Below are 19079 nucleotides of genomic sequence, written 5' to 3'. Positions count from 1 at the left end.
CCAATTCCTTCCTGCCACCTGCCCCCTTTGGGCCCTGGGGCTGTGCAGCACTTCTGTAATCCACTAAAAGTCCAACAGGCACGCTCAGTAGCCTTCAGATACTGATGGGGAGATGAGAAATGTGACGGTGTACCTTGGTGCAAAGAAAGATGCACGTGTCCTCATTTTGCCACTATGTCAGCATCAGTATAGTAGTTACCTCAGGACCCTAAAAGTACATCATCTTCCACTCTGTTGATGCTGCCGGGGAAGATTGAGCAAAAGTTGTTGAGGCTACTGTGGGTTCTCCAAAAACATGTGGCCACAAACAGTCACTTGTCCTAACTGTGCTTTTGATAATTTCTTTAAAGAATGGATCATTTAGACTTATTTTGCATTTAACCTATTTGTATATATTCAGATGAGGATGTATATGAAACACAGCAAGTCTTTGCATACAGTGGTACTCAAACAAGGAAAAGATAGGAAGTATGGCAAGAGCCCACCCTGGTTTAACCAGGAGATCTTCAATGATCTAAAACTCAAAAAAGAGTCCTAGAAAAAGTGGAAACTCGGTCAAATTACAAAGGATGAATATAAAAAAACTCACAAGTATGTGGGGACAAAAATAGAAAAGCCAAGGCACAAAATGAGATCAAACTAGCTAGGGACATAAAAGGTAACAAGAAAACATTCTACAAATACATTAGAAGCGAGAGGAAGACCAAGGACAGAGTAGGCCCGTTACTCAACGAGGGGGGAAGGACAATAACAGGAAATGTGGAAATGGCAGCAGTGCTTAATGACTTCTTGGTTTTGGTTTTCACCAAGAAGGTTGGTAGCAATTGGACGTCTAACATAGTGAATGCCAGTGAAAATAGGATCAGAGTCTAAAATAGGGAAAGAACAAGTCAAAAATTACTTAGACAAGTTAGATGTCTTCAAATCACCAGGGCCTGATGAAATGCATCCTAGAATACTCAAGGAGCTGACTGAGGAGATATCTGAGCCATTAGCAATTCTCTTTGAAAAGTCATAGAAGACAGGAGATATTCCAGAAGACTGGAAAAGGGCAAATATAGTGTCCATCTATAAAAAGAGAAATAAGGACAACCCAGGGAATTACAGACCAGTCAGCTTAACTTCTGTACCCAGAAAGATAATGGAGCAAATAATTAAACAATCAATTTGCAAGCACCTAGATGATAATAAGGTAATAAATAACAGTCAGCATGGATTTGTCAAGAACAAATCATGTCAAACCAACCTGATAGCTTTCTTTGACAGGGTAACAAGCCTTGTGGATAGGGGGGAAGCAGTAGATGTAGTATATCTTAACTTTAGTAAGGCTTTTGATACTGTCTCCCATGACCTTCTCATAAACAAACTAGGGAAATACAACCTAGATGGAGCTACTATAAGGTGGGTGTATAACTGGTTGGAAAATCATTCCCAGAGAGTGGTTATCAGTGGTTCACCGTCATACTGGAAGGGCATAACCAGTGGGGTCCCACAGGGATTGGTTCTGGGTCCAGTTCTGTCCAATATCTTCATCAATGATTTAGATAATGGCATAAAGAGTACACTTATAAAGTTTGCGGACAATACCAAGCTGGGAGGGGTTGCAAGTGCTTTGGAGGATAGTATTAAAATTCAAAATGATCTGGACAAACTGGAGAAATGGACTGAAGTAAATAGGATGAAATTCAATAAGGACAAATGCAAAGTACTCCACTTAAGAAGGAACAATCAATTGCACACATACAAAATGGGAAATGACTGCCTAGGAAGGAGTACTGCGGAAAGAGATCTGGGGGGCATAGTGGATCACAAGCTAAATATGAGTCAACAGTGTAACGCTGTTGCAAAAAAAGCAAACATCATTCTGGGACATATTAGCAGGAGTATTGTAAGCAAGACACGAGAAGTCATTCTTCCGCTCTACTCAGCGCTGATTAGGCCTCAGCTGGAGTATTGTGTCCACTTCTGGGTGCCACATTTCAGGAAAAATGTGGACAAATTAGAGAAAGTCCAAAAATGATTCAGTGTCTAGAAATATGATCTAAGAGGGAAGATTGAAAAAATTGGGTTTGTTTAGTCTGGAGAAGAGAAGACCGAGAGGGGACATGATAACAGTTTTTAAGTACATAAAAGATTGTTACAAGGAGGAGGGAGAAAAATTGTTCTTCTTAACCTCTGAGGATAGGACAAGAAGCAATGGGCTTAAATTTCAGCAAGGGCAGTTTAGGTTGGACATGAGGAAAAACTTCCTAACTGTCAGAGTGGTTAAGCATTGGAATAAATTGCCTAGGGAGGTTGTGGAATCTCCATCATTGTGGATTTTTAAGAGCAGGTTGGACAAACACCTATCAGGGATGGTCTAGATAATACTTAGTCCTGCTTTGAGTGCAGGGGACTGGACTAGATGACCTCTCGAGGTCCCTTCCAGTTCTATGATTCTCTGACAACAAGCTGACTTAACAATAGGTGTGCTATCTGTATTTGTTTTTTGAATTTTAATTAAACCCTCTGTGAACATAATCCAGCCTCACAAACTGAGTGTTTCTTTCCTCTGCTCCCAACCCATCTACCACTGTTGTGTTCTGTTCTTTCATGCAGTCTCACCACCGTTGATATGATAGTCCTTTTCTGTAGCTCCTGTCTTCTGGAACATTCAACCTGTATCTCTCTTACACCATCAGCTCTCACCATCTTTTCTCAAATATTTGAAAATAGATATTTTCTCTTTTGTTTTTGGCTATTTTATTTTAACTTTTTGACGGTATCATTTATATTACGTCTGTATTGCATATATCTAAAGCAGTTGTGATTCATTTCAGTATGGAAGAATATGAAATCAAGTAGTGGTGTTTTCAAATGCTGCCATTTAAAGGCGCAATGTCATTGAGTAACCAGAATGGCAACAGAGCCCTTGCTATAGAACTGAGGACAAGGGGAGTTCCCAGCTTTCTTCCACTGCCAATAGCCTGTGCTTTCTCCAGTATATCTTGTTCTGACAGCCTGCAATTCCCAAGTGTCCCACATGCTCAGGGTCTAATTTATCACCATATTTGGGTCTGGAAATAATTTCTCCCCAGGTCAGATTGGCAGAGACCCTGGGTTTTTTTCACCTGCCTCTGCACCATGGGGCATGGGTCACCTGCAGTTTTAAACTAATGTATATGGTGGGTTTTCTGTAACTTGAAGTCTTGAAATCATTATTTGAGGACTTCAGTAACTCAGCCAGAGGTTAGGGGTATATTAAAGGCATGGGTGGCAGGTATAATAGGCAAGGGGAGGCTGTGCTGTCCCTGCTGCCCAACACCTGGGCTGTGGTGCCCACCCCCACCTCTTCCCCACCCTGTTCTGACCCTTCCTCCTCTCCTCCCCACCCCCTTCAGCGGCCAATGCAGCTGTGGGCCCTGTCCCTCCTCCAAACCCTCCATCCCTGCGGGATGTGTGTGGGGAAAATAGGCAGGGTGGGGAGGGGATCTCTGAGTAACTTTACACAAGTGAAAAAGCCTTCCAGAAACCTAGTAGCAGATCACTGAAACTGTTAAAGGGCTATTAAAGTGGTAATGAAGCCATTTAACAGGCATTTGCCAATGCTCAGGAAGCCTTTGGCTACATTCAGCTGGCTTATATATTGTAGGAAAATATGTTGTTGGGGTTAAAAACGGTTTCCAAACGACCCATCAGTTATTCTCTGTACCGAGCAGAAGTATTTTTGACTAACCTGGGTCAAGGAGGAGCTGACATAGCCAGTGAGTTTATTTCTTGATCTAGTCGTTTTATTCAAACCCAGTTTAAGTAAACGAGTTTGGCAGGGAATTCTGTGTAAGAAAGGTTATTAAACTACTGCCTTAATGCAGGCTGTCAATGACAAACACTTTTCAAAAAGAGAGATTAGGCTTCACTTTGGCACAGGTAGCCTGGCTTTTCATCTCTCTATACAGTATACCCAGAACTCCTGACCATGCAGAGGAGAATCCAACTGGCAATTGATCTATAGCTGTTGCCTGTTGAGTTCTCTTGGGTAATAAGAAAAGGAGTACTTGTGGCACCTTAGAGACTAACCAATTTATTTGAGCATAAGCTTTCGTGAGCTACAGCTCACTTCATCGGATGCATACTGTGGAAAGTGTAGAAGATCTTTTTATACACACAAAGCATGGAAAAATACCTCCCCCCACCCCACTCTCCTGCTGGGTAATGTTACCCTCTTGGGTAATGTTATTAGTGCTTTAGGTCAAAAGGGGAAGGGGGGGCAGCAGGGTGAGGAGGTGAGCAGTGAGCCAGCTGCACGGCAGGTGGGGGGGAATCTAGCGGGGGAGGGGAAGGGGAGGAGGAGAGCAGCAGATGGGTGAGTGGCAGGTTGGTGGGGAGGAGATGACTGGAGGGGGAGACCTCAAAGTGTGTGTGAGAGGAGATGAGTGGTGAGTCAGTGGTGGGTGGGGCCTGGGGTAGAGCAGGGGTGAAGTGTGGGTGGGATTGTTGGCAGAACAAGCCTCCCCCAGGGGAAGTTTCACCAACTGCCCATGAACACAAGAATGGGTGGGTGAGGTTCTGTGGCCTGCAATGTGCAGGAGGTCAGACTACACTATCATGATGGTCCCTTCTGACAATAGTCTATTAGTCTGAGTCTATGAACAGGGAGGATTCTTTTACTTTATTTTGATTCTTTAAGGCATTTTACAGGGACATAAGCTATGATCCACTCATAGGTTTCCATTTTTCATGGTCTGAAAAATTCTGTCTACAGTACAAAACAACACTTAAAGGTTTTTTAAAACTTGGCTGTAGCTCAACTGTGTCCTAACACTTTGACCACAATGTCTGAGCAGAGTGAAGTCATGTCAGAACTGTGTTTAGAAAAGACGCAGCTTTGTCTTAACTTGTCAAAAGTTGCTTAGAGAGGGACAAGGTTGTCAATTTCCAATTTACTTTTGGATACAGGGCTTTAAAATATTTCAATGTACCCTTCATGAGGAAATCAGGACCTGCTAACTTATTTTAAAGAACAAAAACCTCCAGTGTGAGGGTTCTCTTGAGTATTTTCATTAATTACTTACACTCTTGCAGTTAAAACTAAGAAAGTATATGTAGATGAACGTAAATATACACACTACAGTGGGATTATTCACATGAGTAAAGATAGGTAGGTGCCTCCATTTGTTTTTTCCTGCAAGATTGGAGTCTTTGTTACCCAAATTACTACTAACACCTTAAGCCCTGATCCCGGGGCCACCTTACTGTGCCCCACACCTTTCAAATGCACCTCATTTTAAGGAACACTATCATTTTATTCTCCAAGTTCCACACACATTAGGGGTCTCCTCCCTTTACTGTTGAAAGTTGTTTATATAGGACATCTTTGTATCTCAGATTAAACCAAAAGTTGTATCCAGTGCAGGGAAAGCCAACCTTTCGGAAAAAACAAACAAACCCTGAAGAGGACTTGTGGCACCTTAGAGACTAACACATTTATTTGGGCATAAGCTTTCCTGGGCTAAAACCCACTTCATCGGATGCAACCCTGTGAGTTTCCTGTAGGAATAATTTTTTGGTACTCATTCGACCTCTGGCATACTGTATCCCACTTTGGGGCCCGTAGAAGTTGGAGGGAGGGACGTGATCCATGTGAACCACTTTAGGGAGGAAAGCTGGTGCCATCGTGTCAGGTTAACTGCGCCTTTAACTCCCTGCTGGGGTTTCCTCAAGGGCTGCCCTCGAGCCTGCTCCGCTCCCGGGGGAGGGAGTTTAGGCTGCAGCCGCGCTGGGCTCCTCCCCACACAGGTGAGGCTGAGAGAGTCCGGCACCTGCCTTGGACTTCGCTCGGTCTCCCAGGACGCGCTCTCTCCGGCAGGGTTTGTTTGCTAGCGCGCCCACCCCGTTGCCCGAAGCGGCGGCACCCACGGCCAGCAGCGGCGTGTGAACGCCTCGGCGCTCGCCCCTCGTCAGGCCCCCTGCAGGACGCGGACCCGCCCCGCGCCAGGGCGCCCCGGGCGCAGCACCAGCAGGCGCGCCCCCGCAGGCAAGACGCCGGGCGCGTCCCCGCGGCGGCAGGGGCGGGGCCGGGCCGGGCGGTTGGTGCGGTTTCCTCTCGCCCCCATAGGTGTTGGCGGCGGCGGTGACGCGCCCGCGCTCGTGGCCGCGCGTAGCCCCCCCCCCCGCCACCTCTCCCCGGCTGCGCTGGTGGCGGTAGCGGCGGCTCGGCCATGGCGGACCTGAGCGCGGAGCGGCTGTGCTCGCTGCCCGGCAACTGGAGCTACGGGATCAGCCAGGGCGGCCGCCTCTTCTTCATCAAGTGAGTGCGGGGGGCCGGGCGGGGCGCGGGGCTTTGGCGGGGCTGGCGCTGGCGCTGACTGACCCGGTGTCTGTGTGTGTCCCCCCCCCCACCCCCGCAGCGAGGAGGCGAAGAGCACGACCTGGCTGCACCCGCACACCGGAGAGGCCGTGATCACCGGGCACCGCCGCAGCGCAGGTAACGGCCCCGCCGGGGCAGCGACCGCCTGGGGAGCCGCCGCCGCCGCCGCCTGCGAGTGCAGATTCCCCTTCCCCCCGGGAGCCTTCGCCTCTCCCCCCTACCCCAGCCGTTTCCTCCCCCCTACCCCCGCCCCTGGCCCCACCCCCTGGAGCTGCCTCACCCCTCTCTGTTCCCCCGGAGCCTCTTGTCCCCCCCCCGTCCCCCCACAACCGCTGCCTCCTCCCGACTCCCCCGTCAGAGCCCTCACCGCTGCATCCCGCCCCCAGCCCCAGCGGCGCTGCTTCCTCATCCCTCCTGTCGAGACCTTGGCACCTAAAGGGAATTACGATAGGTGTACGAGAAATGCCTAGGGAGAGCCCACTAAGTATAGTCATCTAGAAACCTCCCCTCCCCACCCCCCACCCCTTTTTTCCAATATAGGCTGAGAGCGTGTGCGTGTTTCTAAGTGACAGAGAGGTGGCATGGGTAGGAGGGAAAAGGGGATGAAGCATGAGGAGTAATTTGGGGGTGGAGGTGGAATCAATCTCCTCTGAGGCTGCTGTTTGTTCCTCTCGGGAGAAACAGCAGCAGAAGGAGGTGCTGGAGGAGGAGGATTTTCAGCAGGCGCTCTGGAGACCCAGAGCCAAACTCCCACTGCTGGAACTGCACGCAGGCTGCAAATGCCACTGGGAGGCTGTGCCTGTGTTTACAAATGCAGTTGTTTTCGTTCCTGTAAACTATGGGGGAGAGAAGAGGAGAATCTGTAACTGATCAAGTTATTGGAGTATTCCTCTTTCATGTTTGTATTCAAGAGGTTCTTTATTTTAAAATATCACCCAGGGTTATTGAAAAACATTGGCTATACTCCCTCCCCTTTCTTCTTTTCCTGTGAGTTGGGAACAGTTGGGGGAATGGGTTTCTGATTTTAAATCTCCCTACACTTTTATCTGTGGTGAATAGCTGTGAGTTATAACCATGAGCCTTTGAAATGCAGGAAGTAGAACCATTGGTTTCATGCTCTTCCCCTGTGTAATTAGCATTTATGTTAACTGAGAAGTTATCTTAAATCCACTATGAAGGGGTAAAGGGCCATATGTACATTTGCTGTTGGACATTGCTGCTAGTCACACATGAATTCCTTGTTAAATAACTGTTAATGGCTCTATTGAATCACTGATGTTTTATCCTAATCACCTAAATGCTTGATTTTTATTTCTACCTTCTTGTTTGCCATTATCCTCTTTCAGAGGAAATAGTTTTGTTATGAAGTATTCAGGTATTGGTTTAACTGGGGAGTTATTGGCAGGTAAACTTAAATTTTCTTTTAACGTTAGTGTGAAATATTTTCTGTGTGGTATCATGTACGTATGATAACAGATACAGTATCATGTACAAACAAACCTGTATCTGTATTTTCTGTTTTCATGTGCACATCTGTTCATTCATTTCCCATATATAGACAGGATTTTGTAACTTATTTTAGCTGATTTTGGTTTTGTAACCTAAATTGAAGTCTCTGTCTTAAGGAGGGATTGTGACCGAATAACTGATCTACATGCACATTTGCAAAAAAATAAAGTCATTCAAATATTTCACACTGTTAGCAGGGAATTGTCGTCTTTAAAGTCCACATCCCTGGAGAGTTAAGTATCTGCTTTGCGAGAACTCCGTTATGGGAGACTTGCTCTTTCTCCATGTGATGGCCATTCCTGTTTACGCTGGAGAGGCATCCTGTTGGTCCATACTTTCCCCTACTCCTTTATCAAAAGACTCTATAGATTTTTCTTTTCCTAGAGGAGACTGCGATATATCATGAAGTGAAAAAGCAGACTGGAGGGATAAAGGAAACAGACCCATTAGACTGGATAGTTTTGTCTTAGCTTTGAAAATGAATTGTTTTAAAAACCCAAAGCATCTGTAGATGGCCTTTATTCCCTTAAGTCGACACAAAATCCCCACCTTTTACAGTCTCGGGGACAGATATTAGAAGGTATTTAAGCACCTAAACATGTAGGTAGTAGGTAGACTTTCAGGTGTCTAATACCTTTAAAAATCTGGTCCTCAGTTTATTCTATGAAGATTTTACTTCTCTAGATGGGGCCTCTGCCTTGTTGACTCATTTTGCTTAGGAAACTGATACTCAACAGAGGGGAAAAAATAAGTCATCTCTTTCTGCCCTAGATGTGAGATGAATGTATTTTCATGCAGTGTTGAACAGAGTTGTCAACACTACAAAAAAGTTGGTGTGTGTCTTAGGGACAGTGTTTAGTGATATACCTATGCTAATATAAACCAAATATCTTCTGTGGTGTATTTTAAGAGGATATCATGCTTGTTAGGATGCATGTGACTTATATGCACTGCAGAACTTCGTAAATTGATTTGCTTAAATCTTTACCTTATCAAGTAATTTAGAACTAATACTTTTTAAGATTAGGCCTGCAACAATTCTAATTATTGTTTAAAGAGAAGGAACACTTCTGGGCTTACATATGTCCTTACCTGAATTACTACTTCTGAAAATGCTAATCTAATTTACATTTTACCATTTATATTGTTTGCACACTACAGGGAATGGTTTAAGCCCAAACAATTTTTTTGTTGACTCTATATAAAAACTTTAACAGTTTGTATTTTGTTTCTCTGTGTAGACAAAGGTACATATTGGCCAGGTATGCACATTGCTGTAACTCTGCGCTAGTCTAATCTATAAAATTTATGATGTATCACTTCTTGTTTTCTAGACTTACCCACAGGTTGGGAAGAAGCATATACTTTTGAAGGTGCAAGATACTACATAAAGTGAGTTGAATGATAGTTTGTCAAGATACTAAAATTTGAAATTTCCTAAGTGTGGCTGTATATTATTCTTAATGAGTAAATTTTAATTCAGGATTAAATGCAATCTATGAATAATCACTTTAAAAGGAGTGTGCAGTATATAATAGCAGAGATCAATTGTATTTAGTTTATTCTACATTGTTAGGGCAATGATTTCTTGAACTTAGTGTCTAGATTTTTTTTGAGCACTTCAGGTGCAGATGGAAACTATCATATGTGCTATGATAGTGTGTACACATCTAGCAAGAAATGGCTGGAAAATTCAAGATACAGCCTGAGTTTGTGTACATATGTGCTTAAGTGATGTGTGTATCTAAAAAAATTTCAGAAGGACAGTTTAAAAAAAAAAAAAAAAATCTCTTGTTGGGACAGGATTCCTGGCTACTGAACATCGTATTTATAGTAATTACATTTTAAAACCACTAAACTGTCAGTTTTGTTTTTAATCTGATTTATCTTTTATCTTACATTTTTTCAGAAATTCTGTAAAAGAAAAAACTGTCTGCATTTACCATTGTGTGCTTAAATATGTCCTATTGTAACTTTAGCACTGGTTTGAGCGTTGGCCTGCTAAACCCAGGGTTGTGAGTTCAATCCTTGAGGAGGCCATTTAGGGAACTGGGGCAAAAGTTGGGGATTGGTCCTGCTTTGAGCAGGGGGTTGGACTAGATGACCTCCTGAGGTCCCTTCCAACCCCGATATTCTATATCAACTCAGTTTCAGCTAGTAATAGCTCAGTTGCAGCTTGGCATGGTTTTGTGTGATTCCTTTTGTTGGGATTGGTCCTGCTCTGGACAGGGGGTTGGACTAGATGGCCTCCAGAGGTCCCTTCCAACTCTGTTATTCTGTGATTCTATGATTCTCAGTTCAAGTATTTTTTCAAATGTCTGTCTTTGATTAATGAGATGAGGTTTTTTTGTGACTTGACCAGATTTTTGTAGTAGCATAGGATGGCTTGATCCTTAAGCTGTTTTCAGAATTCTTCAGTACATTAATATTTGGGTAGAATAAACCAGGTCCTTACCACCACCACCACCCCCTTTTTTTTTTAAGTGATTGGTTCAGGGAAGTGTCCACTTTGGTCGTTTTGTGTAATATTCTTTTAACTGAGAAACAGAGGTGAGGCTTTTTTTTTTTTTAAGTCAAAAGTAGGTGTTCGATCTGTGCAGACTTCTTAAAACCTTTTCAATGTGAGGTGAACATAATATTCTACATTGCACCTCCCCAACCCCCTCCCAAAACAAAACAAAAAATCACAACAACCTATAATATAGAGGAATGCTTCCTCCTTTTCTGTTCAAGCTTTAGGCACTCCAACAAATTGTAAACGTCTTCAGACTTATGAAGGCACTTCTCAGTATGCTGAGGTCTGATATACGTCCCTTACTTGCATTAGTAGTGTATAAATGGGACAACTCTTATGAGTAAACACTACTAATGTAAGAACGGTAAGCTACTGCCCATTTTTCTACAATTCTTTGCAGTTTTCTGCTGTGAATGTTGAGGAAGGTATGTGATATTTAAGTTGTGCCAGATGGCAAGTGATGGGTACAATATAAATGACTGTATTGATTTGACCCACTGTATAAGTCTTTTAGAATTGATTTTCGAGTTTTCTGATTTTGATTGTAATACCAAAACTTGCAATTGGAATCTTTACCAAGCTATCTCAAAAGGCCTAGTTGTTGATGGACTGTGACTTGTAGTTCCGAGAAGCTTGTTTGTCAATATTAAAATGTTCTTTCCAAAGGCTACTTTACTATACTGCATTCATGCAACTTTAGGTAGAAATGCTGCAAAATGAGGCGATAAAGAAACGGGATGTTTAAAATTGCTCTGAACTATGTCAGGAACTTGCTAATTAAGTACCATGCTGTTCATAGTGAAGCACATTTTGCAAATGTTCAAACTTACAGCTCTTGTGGCACAGGATGTTGTTAGAAATGTTATCCAAAGTACACATTGCTGATAGTACTTTCAACACCAAATAGTTAAATATTATGCTTACTGTATCTCTGAAAACGTATGCTGCATTTTAGTTCAATCTGCTTGATATGTTATAGCAGTATAGTAGTGTATCAGTTTTTACTTTAAAATGTGAGGGATGAGCAATGATGTTCTTGACTTCAGTTTGTGTTTATTGTTCGTAAACGCAGGATTTGAGGCTGTTTACACTTTTTCACTACAACAACTTTTTCAGACAACTACACTGGCTTTTTTTCCCTAAAATTTCCTACCATTCAGCTCCACTAGTGTTAGCAACAACGCGTGGTAGAGTAGACAGGACACCTTAACCAGTGTTATCCACACTTGTACTTCACAAGTTAGACATGTTATAATGTGGTTGTCTGAGCCCAAATGATAGTTGTGTTCCCAGAATTGGTGGAGAATGGTGGGTTGTTGGGGAAGGGAGGTGCTAGTATGAGCAAGATCATAGTGTGAGGCAGTTTTCACTGTAATGCTGCTCATATTAATATTTTGTGTGGATACATTGTTTTGATATTCTAAAATTAATCATCTTAATGAATATTTAACACTTAGAACAATAATAAAAAATAAAATATTAGAATCTTGTGGATTATCTGATTTGCCTAAATAAGAATATAAGAAAAAGACAATTTATTCCATCTTTGTTCCCAGTTAAAGGTTGTAAAGAGAAGATGATCCCAAGTTATATTTAAAGAGGGAGTAGACGGAAGTTAGTGGAACTCTGCAATGGTGTTTTTAGCCATGCATGTGTGTAAATTTTATCTATGGTATTCTATAATGTATTCCAAGAGAACGTAGGTGAAAATATTATTTCTGTGATAGGAAACTTGATTGTAACTTTTGAAATGTGATTTCAAATATGCTGGTTGAGTTAGAAAAGGGGTGGGCAAACTTTTTGGCCTGAGGGCCACATCTGGGTGGGGAAATTGTATGCAGGGCCATGAATGTAGGGCTGGGGCAGGAGGTTGAGGTGCAGGAGGGATTGCGGGAGGGGGTTGGTGCTCAGGAGGGAGTGCGGGAGGAGTCTCAAAGCAGGGGGTTGGGGTGTGGGGAGCAGGAGGGATTTGGGGTGCAGGCTCCAGCTGGCACTGCTTACCTTGAGCGGCTCAGGGGTGGCAGCGGCGTGCAGCGGGGCTAAGGCAGGCTTCCTGCCTGCCGTGGCCAGCATGCCTGGTAGTGGCTCCTGGGGGTGGGGTGGGGCAGGGCAGGTGGCTCCACTGCATGTTGCCCTCGCCTGTGGGTACCAACTCCGAAGCTCCCATTGGCCACTGTTGACTGTTCCCGGCCAATGGGAGCTGTGGGGGGTGGTGCCTGTAGGCGAGAGCAGTGCACAGAGCCCTGTGGCCCCCCCCCCCCCACAGGGGCCTCAGGGATGCCATGCCGGCCGCTTCTGGGAGTGGCATGGGGCCATGGCAGGCAGTGAGCCTGCCTTAGCCCCTCTGCGCCACGGAGCTTGAGGCTGGATTGAAAGCCCTTATGGGCTGAATCCAGCCTGCGGGCCGTAGTTTGCCCTCCCCTGAGTTAGAATATTGAATGATTTTTGCAAATACTGTGTAATCAAATGGAGGTAATATAGAGGAGAATACGCATCAAGCAAATCTTAACTACATGCTTTAAGTACTGGCATTAAACAAATGTCTCAGATTACATTCTGTATTGAAATGTGATTATTTAAAGAACATATTTTGTTGGGGTGCGTATTTTCATTTTCAGAATATGTAAAGTTTGTTCCACGTTTTTATTTTAGACTTTCTGCTTGGCTTTGGGTCTGTACTAATTTTAAAGCACAGATAGGTAAATAGAGTTCTGCTTGCTCTGGGTAATGAGATTCTGTCTGAAGAATTTGAATAAGATTTATTTAATGAGTTGGGAGTAGGACTTTGAACTATCTTGCAATTTGGGTTAGTAGAAGAAATCCAATACAGAAACTAAATAGCATGGTAGAGGTAGAGGCTCTCTTTTTACTGTGGAATGTCAGTGGCCAAAGCTCACTGCTAACTAAAAGCAATATGTTTTTCCAATGTCTAAGTATTTCATTAGTCTACTTCATTTATCAGTTTGTTGTATACTTCACTTATTTAGAACAACTATTATGGCACTCCATGAGTGCGTTGAATCACATTGGACTGTCTTTTTCATGCATGTATTCTTTTTTTCCTGAATACACTTTACATACATCTGTACATTAAAGTTGTAAAATTAGACATGTGTACAGTCAGCTCTGCTTCCTAGTTAAAGAAAATTGGGCTGTTAAGTTATTATGAGGTGAGACATGGCTTGCATGTAAACTACATTTTGCCCCATTCTTTTTAGTAATTGTACACTTCTCTCTGAAAAATAACACTTTCACATGTAACAATTGTTTGTAGAATTAATACTTCCAATTATCACTTGCATTTCATTTCAGTTATCTCGCTTGTTAGGTAAATACTTTCACATGGTATGTTCAAATAAGTTAAGATTAAGCTAGTATGGAGAAATTGAATTTGCATAAATGGGCTCAAATTGTGGCAGTGAGTGCCATAGGAATGTCACTAAAATTAGGGGTGGAAAAGCAAAATTTTCCATTGAGCTAGTTGTATATCTTTTTGGTGAAGAGCTGATTGTCAGTGCTGGAAAGTGAAATGTTCTAGAATAGGTAGTGGCACTGCAAGCTTAAATACTACAGTGCTCGTACAGATAACTGCCAATATGCCTCAATCTTATTTTGTTTTGGAGGGTCTACTTTTAGGATGAGGGATGTTCAGTCTCTCTCAATTCGTTCTTGATTGTGTTCTGCTGGGACATCTATACCAGTTTGGGTAGTGTAAGGTGTCAGTCTTCCCTTGCTGAGAAATACAAGTGCCTGTGCATTAGAATTTGGGTTGAGCCTGCTAACTTATTTTACATGACCTCCAATTCCTCCAAATACCATCAAATATGACTTCCAGAGAGAATAAAACTTGGGTTTCCTTTAAAATCTGAGAAGCTTGCAAAAATTCCAGAATTTCTTCAGAAAGTTTTTTTTTTTTTTTTTTTTTAAATCCCACTCTTGGATTTGAGTGTTAAGTGTCTTAAGATTTGAGATTGGGCATACTGCAGAAACATTAGTTTTGGTGTTAAACTACAGAAGTGCATATCACGTGTAATACTTCACAGATGGTAAGCTGCATGGGTCTGTGCTACAAGTTGTGTTGGTGCAGCAATCCCAGTAGCTGAAATCCTAGAGTAGGTAAGGGCTGAGGGCTTGTCTACACTTAAAATGCTACAGTGCCATAGCTGCGCCACTGTAGCGCTTCAGTGTAAGCACTGCCTATGCCAAAAGGAGGGATTCTCCCATTGCTGTAGGTAGTCTGCTTCCACGAAAGGTAGCAGCTGGTTTGACAGAAGAATTCTTATATCAGACCTAGCACTGTCTACACCGGGATTTAGGGTGGCTTTACTGTGCTGCTCAAGGGTGTGGATTTTTCACACTCCTGAGTGTACTTATGTAGAGCTAATTTTCTAGTGTAGACCAGGCCTGAGTTTTCATAGACTTCAAAGTAAACACCATTAAGATGAGTGAGAATTTTAGTGGTGGTAGAGTAGTGTGGCTGTAGACTCACAAGACAACAGTGCATTGGTTTCTGTTGCCACTTCTATAATGGCACATGAAGACTCTGTGATGCAGCTGAACCTGTGATAGTTGCAACTGGTTAGAACTTGCCTGAACTATTTTCTTTGACCTTGTCTGAACATAGACGTGTGCTGGTTCAAGTAATAGTGCTTTTTAAAAAAAGGTTTAGTTAAACCAGAGCAGAAACCCTATGTGGGCATACTTAAACTGATTTTAAACCTCATTTATATAATTTAGCTTGCATTGGTAAGTACACCTCTGTAAGCAAAGTTTAAAATCAGTTTAACAATGTGCACACAGGGCTTTGCATTAGTTTAACTAAACTGGTTTTTAAAGAAACCTCTTTAGGCAAACTGGTGCAAGCTTCACATAGACAAGGCCTTAAATTTGCCTGTCTTTTCTGTAGCCCTTCTGCAGCTCTAGTGGCCATAGACTGGGTGGGAACACTAGTATGCACTAAGTCAGGGGGTTCTCAACCTTTTTCTCTCTGAGGCCCCCCTCAACGTGCTATAAAAACTCCAGGTCCAGCGGGAGATGGCTTGGGGCAGGGGCCTTAGACATAGGCGTACTTTGACTTCTATTTTGGGGGCAGAGGTCAGCAGTCCAGGGAGGGAGTGCCACCTCCTCCTGACTCACCTCAGCAGACCGCCTGTCTGGCATGGGGGGGTGGGTGTAACCAAAAATTATAACTCAAAGGTGTGGGCTTTGCTCAAAAAGTTTGAAAACCGATTAGGGTGCAGGGAGGGGGTGGTTAGGGGCTGTGTGCGGTCAAGTGGGTAGCTCAGGGCGCAGGGAGGGGGGGTAGCTGGGGCTGTGTGCACACGGGGTGGCTGTGGGTGCAGGGAGGGGGTTGGCTAGGAGCTGTGTGTGGGCAGTGGGGTAGTAGCTCAGGGTGCAGGGAGTGGGGTACCTGGGACTCTGTGCAGGCAGGGGGTAGCTCAGGGTGTAGGAGAGGAGTACTAGGGGCTGTGTGCCTGGAGGGGTACCCTGCGGTCTGTGTTCCTGGAGGGGTCTGTCAGCCACGGAACTGGGTCTCCCAACCTGGGTGGAAAGGGGGCTGGGACTCGGGAGCTGAGGAGCAGCTTTAACCCAGAGCACCAGCAGGAGAGGAGAAAATGCTGCGTCTGCCTGCTCCATAGCACCAGGCAGAGCAGCAGCAGCTTCACTGCCTGGTGTAACAGCAAAAACAGCAGCTGGCAAATTTTCTCACCAATAGCAGTTACTTACTGAGTCTGCTGAGTTTGGGTGAGCATGCTCAGTACAACCTATATAGGAAATTCTGCCAGGGAGCTGTTTGCCACTACATCGCCTCTAGCTTCTCACCTCCGACCTGGCCAGGGGGCGGGGAGAAGAGAGGGGAAGGTGTGTGGAGCTGCCCCCAGGACTACTGTGCTCTTGCTCTGTAGGTTTTTTTGGAGGGAGGCAATGCCCTCTGTGTCCACAACTCTGCCCATGGGCTCACAGCTTCAACCCTACAGGGAGTACCAGGGCTCAGAACTTGAGCCCTGAGCCTCCTGGCTTGAGCCCCTCAGGGGGTGCTAAGGCTCAGGGTCTGGGTTTCAGCCGCGGGGCTCCTTGGATCCCTTGAAAGGACTCGTGGCGTCCCCAGTTGAGAACTGCTGCACTAAGTGGTAAGGGGTGCATCACACAACTTGGAGCTCAGCCCCTGAGCTCAATGAGGCTTTTGTAAGGAATTGCTCTAATTAAGCAATTAATGACCAACCACTGATTTGGCTGCACTGGTATTTACCCCTGGTGTAGATAGGCAAGATATTATAATCCCAAGTTGAACAGAGAAGTTGTACCAGTGCAAACAGCAACATGTAGAGGTTTTGCATGTCTGTGCTTAGGCTTTCTACCATACAGATACATTGGTGGGTACAATCCCCAGAGTAGATGAATCCTGAAATTCGGAAGGATAGGGATTATAAGTAAAGATTGCCCTGTATGAAGCCTAGTCTGCTCTTAAAAAATTAGATCCATTTAGTTACATTACTTGGGGCAGTGAAAAATTTCATGCCCCAAGCACTATAGGTTGTCTAACCCCTGGTAAGGATATGGTTAGTCAGTGGCAGGATTTTTGCTACTGCCTCTGGGAGAGGTGATCAAAAGCCCTTCCTTAGACATAGGAAGTGTATGCATTACAGCATCTATACTGTAGACACACCTTTAGGAAAAAAGACTGGAGTTAGCCAGCATGTATTAACCAACTCTGATCTTACCTTGAGTTCTCTCCTCCACAGGACAAACTCAGAGAGTTTAGAATATTTTTTGTTTTTTGTTTGTTTTTGGTTAATGTTATTTGCTAACCTTTTGGATAAAGGATAGTTCTGTTAGTCGTTTAACAGCCTTCCTGTTGAGCGAAGATGGTTTGCTGTGATCTTTGCCTATTCTGACAGGTTTCAGAGTAGAAGCCATGTTGTTTTGTATCCACAAAAAGAACAGGAGTACCTCTAAGGTGCCACAAGTACTCCTGTTCTTTTAACCTTTTCTGAGAAGGTCTTCCAGGAAAGATCAGACAAGATATCACTGGGATTTCTGTGATAAAATATAAAAAGAAAAATCCATTTTTGAAAGAGAAATGGAATTTGAGGAATAATAGTTCAGATTGCCTTCATTACCTTAAAGAAGTGTTGTCCGTCCGTCGTCCGCGCCCCCCCCCCCCCCAAAAAAAAAAAAAAAGCACAAGACCAGTTCAAAAAAAATTGTTTTTGGTTGCTTTTAACAAAAATTTCTTGACTTCTACAGAAATTGAGACTGGCCTGAAACTTTTATATAGATCCCTGGCCTTTATAAGATGATCCCTCCCCCCCGACAAGTCACTATGGATCTCTGGGCCAGATTACAGACTGGAGGGTTTGAGAGGCTGTGTTCCTCTTACAGGCCCTAGAAAGAGCGGTCTTTGTCAAATAGCAAAGTAAGAACCTTCACCTGTGACACTTCCAGATTGTACTCTGGTGGCTTGTGATTTTAAAGTGGGTACTATAAAAGATCTTGAAAACAAACTGTAGTCGTCATGTTTTAATTTTTACCTCCTTCAAAATATTACACAAATAAAAAAACTAAATACTAAGAGTGGTGGTAAGAGATGGTCTATATAGAAGATGAAAAGACAAATAATCATAATAAGTTGTGAGTCCACGGTCACCCTTTCTGGGGAGGGGGAAATGGAAGAAGGCACAGGGCTATATAGTTTGACAGGAAAGTTTTACAACTAAAAAAGAAAGCTGTGCTAGTTTGTAACTGATGGAGCTTACTACTATTACCGTCTAGATTGGTGGCCTTGACCACTACTAAATACACTTAAAAAAAAAAAAAAAAAACCCAAACCACCCAACAACTAATATTCAAACATACTTCAAAGGTATTCCTTGGTTATTTCTCTAGTGCGTGGAGTACTGAACATGAAAATCAAGAAAATAGTTGTGCTCTATGTACCTTTACACTGTGTGTGACAAATTGATTTCCAATTGCTGAGCCATTGAATCCTTCTGTGTTTACACTGTAAATTCCACAGTCCCATAAAATGTCTTATTCATAGTAAGGATGGCCTGGAAAATTATGTGAAGAAAATAAATACCTGCTGCTATTTCTTATTAGTATGTAAAAATGCAGTACTCAGTGTTTCAGAGTAGCAGCCGTATTAAATAGAATTAATTGAGAAGATGCTTAAGATACTGAAGGCTGCATTTTATTTAATAGCCAATTAATAATCTCTTTTAATCAAGTTTAAATGGCTGAGTAGTTTTTTGTAAAAGGTGATGCTTCAGTCTCAACCTCAGTCTTAGCTGTTTATTGAATTGGTAATGAGAGGGGTGAATGTGCTTTGTTTTCAGGTGCCCTTTTGTTTTGATATTACATATGAAAGGAGGATAAACAGTGAAGCAAATACTGATCATAACTTTGTGTGGTTGGCTAGTGCAGTTGTTATGAACACAGTCATGCATTGATTTTTCCATTAGAAAAATATACATCTGGACTAATTTGCACACCAGTATTTCTCTTGAAGACTGAGAAGAGGAAACTAAAGGAGAAGAAAAACCTCTTTGGTGCTTAACTAATGTTGTCTTTTTCCCTAGTTTTCCAGTCATTTCTTTCAGGACCTTTCTTTTCTTTTCCCCAGCTTCCATGCCTCTCTGGAAGCCTACTAGATACATTTTTCTTACTGAAATGAAGTACTAAAAGAGCTGAATTGGCATCCCAGAAACT

The 19079-nt window shown here is 43.3% G+C and overlaps 1 protein-coding gene across 13 annotated transcripts in view; it reads left to right on the top strand.

Moving 5' to 3' along the window:
• The first annotated feature begins 6066 nt into the window (after nt 1-6066).
• Nucleotides 6067-19079, top strand: part of PLEKHA5 (pleckstrin homology domain containing A5) — a 275009-nt gene continuing 261996 nt past the window's right edge. For 5 of the 13 annotated variants that reach the window (XM_084635413.1, XM_084635406.1, XM_084635415.1 and 2 more), the window contains exons 1-3: nt 6069-6286; nt 6387-6463; nt 9190-9247. In XM_084635413.1, the coding sequence (XP_084491539.1) occupies nt 6198-6286; nt 6387-6463; nt 9190-9247 (224 nt within the window). In that variant the 5' untranslated portion in view covers nt 6069-6197. Of the gene's footprint in view, nt 6287-6386; nt 6464-9189; nt 9248-19079 lie in introns of all 13 variants that reach the window. The other 8 variants (XM_084635414.1, XM_084635412.1, XM_084635410.1 and 5 more) reach the window with 4 other exon arrangements.

The sequence above is a fragment of the Lepidochelys olivacea genome (genome assembly GCF_965140295.1).
Source record: "Lepidochelys olivacea isolate rLepOli2 genome assembly, chromosome: 1".
In the NCBI taxonomy this organism is placed as follows: Eukaryota; Metazoa; Chordata; order Testudines; family Cheloniidae; genus Lepidochelys; species Lepidochelys olivacea.
Note: the sequence above shows the minus strand (reverse complement) of the source record. Positions and strands in the feature narration are given on the sequence as shown.